Source organism: Silene latifolia, chromosome X, assembly GCF_048544455.1.
Source record: "Silene latifolia isolate original U9 population chromosome X, ASM4854445v1, whole genome shotgun sequence".
NCBI lineage: Eukaryota > Viridiplantae > Streptophyta > Magnoliopsida > Caryophyllales > Caryophyllaceae > Silene > Silene latifolia.
Genome location: NC_133537.1, coordinates 318,258,199 through 318,268,178, shown reverse-complemented (window position 1 = coordinate 318,268,178; position 9,980 = coordinate 318,258,199). Strand labels below are relative to the sequence as shown.

Genomic DNA, 9,980 nt, shown 5'->3' with positions numbered 1-9,980 from the left:
CCAAACCTCATCGGGTTGCTCCCATACTGACATGTGAGACTCGTAAGCCTCGACGTGGTCGGTCGGGTCACCTTCCCCTTTGTATGCTATAGGTGGTAACTTCAGCTTAGTTGGCACTGGATTTCTAGGACGTGGCGCCGAGGGGTCGACCACATGTCGAACGACACGCGGCGATCGGCTCCTCGCATTCCTAGTCCGGCTTCTCTCCTCGTGGCGAGAAGGACTTCTCCTCCGACTCTGGTGAGTCGGGCTTCTTCTCCAACTCTGGCGAGTTGGGCTTCTTTCGCTCCTCCGGGGTGTGCCTCGTTTGTGCCGCGGTGACGCTGTCTTCTCGCGAGTGCGAGAAGGACTTAGGTCTACCACGACCACTTTGGGCTCCTCCGGTGTCTTGGCAGGGTCAGCTTCTCCTAATGCTTCGTTCAAGTTTCTTGGGGTCACGTTTTGGGCCCTGGTCTCCTGGACGGTTTCCGCCGCTCTTGTCGGCGTGACAGTGTGAGCAGGCGTACTACCAATTAGGTCCAGGAGCATCTTCAGTTTTGCTACGTCAACCACATGTCCCATGATGGTGACCTGGTTGGCAGGCAGCGGCGTGTCTGGTATCATCGGCATCCCGAATTCCGGTTGGATTTCTCCGCCGGTGGAGGGCTGCACAACTCCGGACTTGTGGACGACATCATCTTGGTAGAATTCGGTTTCGTCAGTCACGAACGCCTCTTGTTGTTTCGACATCTTCTTAGCTTTTGGGGTGGGTTTTTTTTTTGTGTTTATGTTTTTTTGTTTGGGAATGAATGTGACTAGCTTCTAGTGTCTTTTCCCATAGACGGCGCCAATTGTTCCGGGTGTAATTCCAGAGCAAGTATTGTTACCACCCGTGGCTTGTAGAATGATGTCTTGAGTTGGATCCTTCGTCTCTATCGTTCCTCTCGGCCTCTCCTGCAACAATGAACGAACTGAGGGCTTGGCTTTGTGCCAAGCGTACTCACTCCGACGCTCAAGTCAGTAAACTTAGAGAGGTAAGTTGTTGTTACTTGGGTAAGGATGTATTGTAGAGAGATAAGGAAGATATTACCAGATGAATAGTGATTCTTAGGTTAATTTATGGATCCTTTCCTCAATGAAGGTTGAGGAGTATTTATAGACTTTCACCTTTTGTCACGTAGTGGCCAAGTGGCTAGCAGGTGGAAAGACCGTTCTACCCTCGGCCGCTGGACCCATGGCAGGCCGGCCGAGGGTCTTGGATATGAGTACGCGGATATGTGTCCCGGCTGGCTGGTTGCCACGCCGAGACCGAGGTGACAGGCCGATTGGCTTCATCGGCTAGGCTGTCTAAGTCGTTGACTTTGCTGTGGATACCCTTGACCTTGCTCAATGTGTTGACTTGGTCAGCGGTGCAGAATATGCCCCATCAGTTACATTAAGATTGATATTAACAACAAAGTACAAATACTACTAAGGCGAGATAGTGTAAATATAGTATTCTCTATATATTTAATTAAGTTGGTTAGATGGGTAAATCTACATTTGATTTTTTTGTCTTATTGTTGCTTTGTTGATAAGATGGAAAAAGTACATTGTATATATCGATTTGCGATAATCTGTTTATATTAATTCTCTTAGTATTTACCCCAAAACAACATAATACTAATGAGTAGAATATCTTTTCTACTTTTAATTTTCAATGTGAGAATGGATGTTTTATCTATTTACCCATCTTATTTAAATTATTTTTAATTGATTAAACGTTACAATTGTTAAGAGAAAATGAGTGAAGAATATTTGAAGTATTAAATATCATCATTTCTTCCAAACTAAAAAAAGAGGTATATAAACTATATTTAATACTACTTATTATTATTTTAATTAATACGGAGTATCATCATTTTAATAAAGTTGACTAACAAAAATATCAAATTTGACGTTGAACAAAAATGATATCATTTGGTTACAAAAGTAATGAGAATGAGAATAACAAAATAATAGGTTACAATAAAAAAGACAATATACTAAATAATGACGTAAAATCGTAAATAACTGAATATCAAGCTACTACAAAAAGTAGTAAAAAAAATTTACGCAACAAATTAATGAAAAGTTAGAGCTTAACTCTTACACTTTCACAATAGGTTATCTTCTATTGAATAAACCACACTCCCTCCTTTTAATTTTCCTATCATAATATTGCAATAATTAGAACCCTACACAAATGCTTTGTGTGTCTTTCCATCTTTTCTAACTTTTAATTCTTTCATTAATTTGCCATAAATTCAAATTCATCATCCTCTTTAAAAGCCTAATCTTTTACTTCCATAAAATATGAGTATATTAGTATGAGATATCGTGGAGGGTCTCATGTGTCAACTTTATTTTTGTTATCGATTCATAGAAATGACTCATTTTCTTACTCAACATACCTAAAATATGAACGACTAAAATAATTAGAGAGATAGACCACGAATGAAAAGATGGAAAAATCATCAAAAAACTTAAAGGGGAAAATGCATGAACGATCTTTAAACCGAACCCGTGAATTTCATGGGTCACAAAACTAGTTAGCTAACTAAAATAACAAAAATAAAATAAAATACAAAATAACATAGTAGTATTATTTAAAATAAATATAATTAAAAAAATTATACTCCCTCCAACCAACCCAAACTACCCATTTGATTTTTCATGGTCTACGAGACGACACTTTGACCACGTTTTTCTTCATTTATATATTATTTTTTTGTGTTGAAATTATACTTTTCCGAAACCTCTTTTTATAACAAATGTAAATATGTCAATTTTACGTATAAATTTAAAAATTTGATCAAATATAATCGATGTCAAAATTTAACAAAATTGACTTTAAAAAGTGAATGAGTAGTTTGAATTGGATTGAAGGGAGTATGTTTTAGCTAAAAATTAAAATGAGCTGATGATTTGAGTTTTGCTGAACCAGCTAATACTTGATCAAGTTTGGCTTAAGCTCCCTTGCCCGGATAAATCAAGTGCAAGCCGAACGTTGACAAAACCAATTATAATGGCTTGTTGGGTGGGCTCATTTCATTTGAGCTTCTAAACATATAGTGAAATCTAGATATTTGAGACCCTTTTAGTTGGTTAAAGCTCATGAGTATGGTATTGAGCTCAATTTTTTCGAGCTTGGGTAAGCTAAAGGTTGGCTCGAGCTCGAATTTTGTTTCACGAGCACAAGTCAAGCAAGGCCGCTCGGGTCCAACTCAGCTCGTTATCATCCTACGACCATGCCTAATCAAATTGAATGCGAGCCAAACTTTGACCAAACCAATTATGATAGTTTATTGAGCGGGCTCAGTTCATTTGAACTTCTAAATATATAGTAAAATATAGGTATTTGACATCCCTTTAATTGGGGAGACACAATATCTCAAATTTGTGCATTACAACTCAAAAGAATACTTCCTCATCATTTTTAATTAGTTCGCTCATTGTGCCCAAGAAATCGGGTGAAAAATGCATTATACTCTTCAAAATCTACTCTCCATAATCATATGAGAATACCATCTGATCAGATAATGAGTTGAAGTAATCACCACCAACTCATGAATATCCTAGGACTACTACGACCACATATCGAGACCCCACAAATAGGATTATACATCCAGTTGTACCATAAGCATGGTACAACCAAGTGTAAGAATTCGAGCTTATGTGTATTCTTTCTGAGCTAATTTAAAGTTTATGTTTTTAATGTGTAAATGGATGAACTCAATACTTTCTAATAAAGCTCATATTCTTTAACATAAAAGCTCGGATACTTTATCACAAAGCTCAGATTCTACACCGTACAACATATACAACTGATTGTATAGTCCATGAATTGTCGAGACCCAATTTACCAGCAAAATGGTAATTTGACCCAAAATTCTCCTTTCCCATTCTTAATACTTGCATGATTTGCAAATATATAATGTTGTCTCGGTTAAAGTTTGACTTGTTTGTAATCCCAATGATCAACTTGATCCGATTTAACCCGAACTAGACTATGGTGGTGGCTAGGTGATCCAGGAACTCTTTTAAGATGTTTTTGCGCCCACCATAAATATAATTCAGTCCAAACCCCCAACACAATGATCAAAGCTCTTTCGAGTTTGGACAACTTTATTAGCCAAATATATGTGCCACAACACCTCATGATTTCCAACATTTTGCTTTACGCTTTATCTGTATCTTTTGCTTTACAAGTTTTTTATCATTCCAGTTATCATAAATCAATCTTAAACCCACTTGACCCTTCACCACAAAGGCAGTAATGAGTAACTCGTTACCAAATCTTCATCATACAGACCAAATCGCCGACATACCCCTTAAATCACTGAGATTTACTCAGAAGGTTAAGAAAGAAAATGGTGGCATATTTGAGCGGGGATATAAAACTTAGGCACATCTTATGGACAATTGGACATGAATCTTATGGATCACAGTTTCGGCAAGTGACACTGAATATATAAACATTTGCATTATAAATTACAATAGATTTACACTTCTTTTGACGAAACTTACACACAAATGCTTAGATGGGCCGCATTTTCTGGACAAATTCACAATGGGATTGTGAAAAGGATGAAACACAAGATGAACTGATACATAGAAACTTACAACAGCCTGTAAATATCATCACACTGATAAGTTAAATTCATCAGAAACTCATGACATGACAGATATCTCCATTTTGTTCTCTCCTTTGATCGGTTCTTGTCCTTGATCAAGTTCATTGTCGTTTCCATATGTTTTATTAATCGAAGTACTGATGCTAGTCCGGGAGGTGGTATCTGAGGCATTAGAATCCTCTTTTACAGTTCCAAGGCTATGTCGATTTGCTTTGGTCAGGCTTTTCTTTGATACGCCAGCATCACTGCAGCTCTTCCTTCTTCCGAGTTTTGGTGATTTTGCACGGGTTGGAGGCGCCTGGCACCAGCACGAGACATTAGAAATCATCAGGACATGCATTTTTTTTCCTTCTTAAAAACGACTCCAAGAGTCCAAGGTTCTTTTGGAGTGTCTAAAATCGAATTTGAGCACAATAAGCAGTTAGAGTTTAGACCCAAGTATTGTGAGATACCTTCTTAAGTTCAAGCTTAGCAGGTGGCCCGTCATGGTAGAAGCTTGGCATTGGACTGGCCTTAAACATCATGTTCCTTCTCATTTGCTTGATAGTTGATTCAATTTCTTCCTTGAATATACGACGGACGATGTTCAAAGTAAAGCTTTTACAAAAGTTTCAGCTTTCGACTATTCACAGGTTTACTAGCGAATTAATATACTTTGGCTTATGTAACTAACAGATTGCTTACTTGTTTTTGAGGATTAAGATCAGTGGTTCAAGTCCTCACTCCTCACTATATTACTCAGGAGAGGAACTTCCCATACCCCTTTCCTATAGTGAAGGTTGGGCTCATTGAGAGTGAACCCAGGCAAACAAGAAAATCTTTACGTCCCAAAACAATTGGCTGTTCTTAATTAGGGTTAAGAAAATAAGCGGAAATACTGTGACATGCATCTTCATGAACAAAGTTGTACGTACACGGTACACCCGCTTGACCCCTTTCAAGGGACAAATCTTAATGAAATTGCGAACTTTCTTTTTGAGACGGAGGGATAATACAGAGACCTTCATATGGAGTACTCCATACGCCATTTTTAACTAAGAGACTGTTTGTAAAATCTCGAGAAAAAGTTCAAGAAGCTACCAAAGAGATACAATACCTTTGTCCTTGCTTCATTTTCAAGTTTCTCATTCTCTAGAGCTTGATGTTTCTCTTCTAGTTTTGAGTTAAACTGAAAAATAACACACGTCACATGATTATAAGTTACTCTTTCGCTCCTTCTGAATTGCAGAGATTTTTAAATACGCTCTTTCCTAAGGATATTGATCTTTACATCTGATGGAGAATGGAGCTCCTAATCCGAATTCAAATGGATCATGTTTTCGACCTTTGACTAAAAATGATGCTAAGGCTAATTTACATGCAAAATGACTCCGTAAGTGTTGTGGACGTGAGGTGTCATGGGTGTAATGGCATGGAATACATTAGCAGCATTGGTATGTCTATGGTGTATTTCAATGAGCATAAACATTGTCAAAGTCAGAACTACGCACTTACACGCTAACATCACCACCTCAATTTGCAAAGATTTTATGGTGTGTACATCTGATGTTGAGTGAAATTGCACAACATGTGACATTTGAATAGGAGTGCGAGATACCATGATGTAAGCAAGAGGCCGGGATTGTTTATTTTATAACCTGACCCTCCACAAAGTTAAAGATAGAACATTATAGAAACAGGTAAGGCAAGCAATGAACACTGACATACCTCCCTCCGCTTCTCTGCGCGTACCATGGATTTAAAAACTGGAGCTGATGCAACAATCTTGGGTCTAGAATCCCTCACATAGGGTGCAACGCTACTCATGGTTAAGGCGAAACGCTAAAATAATCCTCCTTTAAAAGCATGCCTAGAATATATGAACTGATACACCTCACAAACAAAGAACATGTAAAATATTGACACTAACTTAACAACATGCGTGAATAGCATTTTAGGAGGGAAGGGGAGGGACTGGGGACAGGGAATGTAGGGGAGGAAAACAAAGGGGGGAGGATTTTGATTAGGCTTATAGGAGGAATAATGGATCCACCCAATTTGCTATTCACATGAGGGGAATGGTATCCCCTTGCCTTCAAATCCCTTCATCCAAACAATGGATAAAATGTAAAAGTCGTAGGATACTCAGAAGTTGCAGAGTTGGAATCATCCTCGTCAGAATGCTTTTTGTTCTCAAATTGCAGTGGCTTCCTTGCCAGATTTTGCTACAAAAACACAGCAACAACATAAAAAAAGCCTTAATCCCGAATTGATTTGGGGTTTGGTGACATGAATCATAATTTGAAATCTCCGATGACATGTAAAATGATGAAATAAAAATAGAAAAAAAAAAGCGATATTTAGTCAATACTCCATATCAGTATATGACCAGGTGACATGCTAAGAGTGTCGGCTTTTGTCTCATAAGCTGAGACAAGAGCTGAAGAGGCATAAACTTACCTGATGTTTCTTGCCACTGTTAGGTGGCTGTGTGATCTTTGATTTTAGTGATGACTTAATCACATCGGTTTCAGTCTCCAGAGGCCGAGTTGACGCTCTCCTTTCCGTTGCCAAACAGAAGGGTCGAGGAACTGTGAACTTTGTACGACCATTTGGTGAAATTTTTTCCCTTGTTTCACCCCTTGTCTTCATGCCTGGAGCCTTAGTCTTTTCCAGCAGATCATCACTCCTGACTTTAATTTTAGGATAGCTCTGAACCTCACTATTATCGATATAACAAGCTTCAGAAATCTCCAACGACTTTTCTGAGGTACATTCCTTCACATCACATTCATCAGGCATAGTAATTACTTTTGGGTGTTCAAGTGATTCCATGCCATCACCGTGAATTGGCGCAGCTTCATAGCTCAAATCAGGGGATGTGTCATTCGAGTATATTACGACACCATCAGGCTCTTTGTCTGTACATCCTTCTATGACCTCCATTCCCATAGCACTGCAAAACTGAAATAAGGCATTAATGTCTTCCTCAAAGGAGAAGCTTCCTAGAACCAGTTACCATTTCCATTAGAACTCTATAAATTTTAGCACATTACACCCTTTAAGCCACACGAGATGTCTTTCCGTTATCACTGATAATCGAGTGTTCTAGAAACAAAATTGCATGCAGTTTCTTAAAAACGTGAAGCATATAACTTAAAACAAAGGACATCTATAAATGACAACAACATATGGATAGAGAATGAAAATTCACAAGAAAGAGTAATGCTTTACAAAGATGATAGAGAGGTTAAAAATCACAAGGTTATGAATCTTGTGACCATCATAATTATGTCACTGTAAAGTGAGCATCACGTACAAACCTACATAACTTAAATTGCATATTTGAAGCGATCAACACATACATGGAATTCATTCAATAGTTATTATCTATGCAAGAACTACATGAGTCGAGAGGCAATAATGTCAGTCACTGGAAACAGCATGACTATCCATCCTCCTTGCCATGACCTAAGGCAATCATCTAACAAGGAATACCAAATTACTGAACATTCTTATTCTGTAACCAAACTACAAGGTATGATACACATTTACTATCATTAGATAAACTGGGTAAAAAAAGTGAAAAACTTGTATGTAACAGAAATTCCCCAAATTCCTTTCTGCAGTATATTATTCACCCATCACAACAAACATGATTTCCAGTAACATTCACTAAAATAACTGACAGATGCAAGCAGTGACGCAGCCTGGATTTGAAGTTAGGGGGCGAAAAAACTCAGCAGGCACGAATTAGTAATAACATTTTGTGTAAAATAAATAGGCCGCTGTCGAATAAAGACGAGCACCCCTGCTAGCCCCTCTAGTTCCGCCTCTGGGTGCAACAGTGCAAGATGATAAATTTACAGCACACCCATAGACACCATTTTTTGAAATCATCAAACTTTAACAACAATTCAAGAAAATAAACAATACCCAGAAAACCCAATTCACTAAAAATGAAAAGGGCACAATTAGATTAGCAAATCACAATCATATCAATCAAAAATCCATAACTATACTATTACAGTACAATAGTTCAAAATAAAGTGCATTTTATTATTAAAAAAAGAATGATTTATTTAGCATACATGAAAAATGTAGGTGGATCTGATGGTTGTATGCGGTGGGTGCAAAGAAGATTAATGGCGGATGAGAGAGAGATTGATGTCGGAGTTTTACTAGATGCAATTATAATGGAACATCGGAAGGTGTGTTTTTGTGTTGTGTGTTTATATATGTGAACTGTTTTAGCGCCGTTATTTCACGGCGTGCATTGCTTTTTCAAAAACAAGCTTTCTTAAATTGACCTTGATGGTACACAAATATTTATGTAAAGAGGATTTTAGATAAATTTATTGTAAAATACGAGTACTCCCTTTATTTTTCTATATATGACTTTTTCACATTTTGAGACACACACTTCTCTCTTCAATATCTCTCAAATTATATGATTAAATATAGTGATATGTATACTCATATGAAAGAATTTTTCATAAGGAATTTAATGGTATAATTTTTATAATTTTTTACCAAATATATTTTTGTAAATATTAAAGTCAAAGGCTCGACTCAAAAAAGCAAAACGTCATATATTAAAAAATGGAGGGAGTAGGATTTTAAGTATTTTAAGTAACAACTTTTACTTACTAACCAACGTTGTATTAGGATCTATTTTATAATTATACTAGAATTGGTGCCTGGCTTCGCCCGAGCTACCTATATTTATCATTAATTTTTTTTTCATTAAATAAAATTATTTAAAGTATGCATAAGTCATAAATTTATCATTAATATATTTTTCTATGACATATCCTAAAATTATGATGAGATAAATTTTGAGACATATTCACTACTCCCACTATTAATATTTTACTCTTATTATAAACAATAGTAATAACATTTCACTACTTGCCCGTAATTATTGTTACTTTCACTACTTCCGTCGTAATTATTGTTACTGTCACTTCTGTCGCCTTAATATTGATAATTTCTCTACTTCCACCGTAATTATTGTTACTTTCACTATTACTGCATTAATATTGATTATTTCACTATTCTCGTTGTTTTTTCTACCACTTTCACTAATCTCGCTGATAATATTATTACTATTCAAATGAGTGATTACTATCATATAACTATATCCAATGTTACTACAATTCTTTTCTTTACTGACGAAATTACTTTTACTACATAGACATGCAATTTTAAGAGGATTATATGCTTATATAAATATATTACATATATGAATTAAATCAAATCGAAAGAATTATGCAATATTATATATTATGGAATCTAACTTGAATTATTTATAACCTACTTATTATATTTTTGTATGTTAAATAATTAACATCTCTATACATCTAA

At 36.6% G+C, this 9,980-nt stretch overlaps 1 protein-coding gene across 2 annotated transcripts; it reads right to left on the bottom strand.

Moving 5' to 3' along the window:
- Positions 1 to 4,448: 4,448 nt before the first annotated feature.
- Positions 4,449 to 8,891, bottom strand: LOC141617813 (protein WVD2-like 3). Of its 2 annotated transcripts, none has more exons than XM_074434955.1 (7): positions 8,705 to 8,891; positions 7,074 to 7,577; positions 6,759 to 6,838; positions 6,342 to 6,432; positions 5,731 to 5,802; positions 5,087 to 5,197; positions 4,449 to 4,932 (listed from the first exon to the last, which is right to left on the bottom strand). In XM_074434955.1, exons 2-7 carry the CDS (start codon positions 7,563 to 7,565, stop codon positions 4,672 to 4,674), a joined length of 1,107 nt encoding a protein of 368 aa, XP_074291056.1. In that variant the 5' UTR covers positions 7,566 to 7,577; positions 8,705 to 8,891; the 3' UTR covers positions 4,449 to 4,671. The 2 variants fall into 2 exon arrangements, with proteins under 2 accessions (XP_074291056.1, XP_074291055.1); XM_074434954.1 differs by having other exon boundaries at positions 7,074 to 7,569; positions 8,705 to 8,815.
- Between the last annotated feature and the right edge of the window lie 1,089 nt (positions 8,892 to 9,980).

What these genes read in the sequence shown, in the direction of transcription:
- LOC141617813 (XM_074434955.1), bottom strand. Translation starts at nt 7,565, where the DNA reads ATGGGAATGGAGGTCATAGAAGGATGTACAGACAAAGAGCCTGATGGT. An exon ending in ACAGTGGCAAGAAACATCAG is followed by an intron (nt 6,839 to 7,073) that starts GTAAGTTTATGC and finishes GTGTTTTTGTAG; the next exon opens with CAAAATCTGGCAAGGAAGCC. An exon ending in AAAATGAAGCAAGGACAAAG is followed by an intron (nt 5,198 to 5,730) that starts GTATTGTATCTC and finishes CGTATATTCAAG; the next exon opens with GAAGAAATTGAATCAACTAT.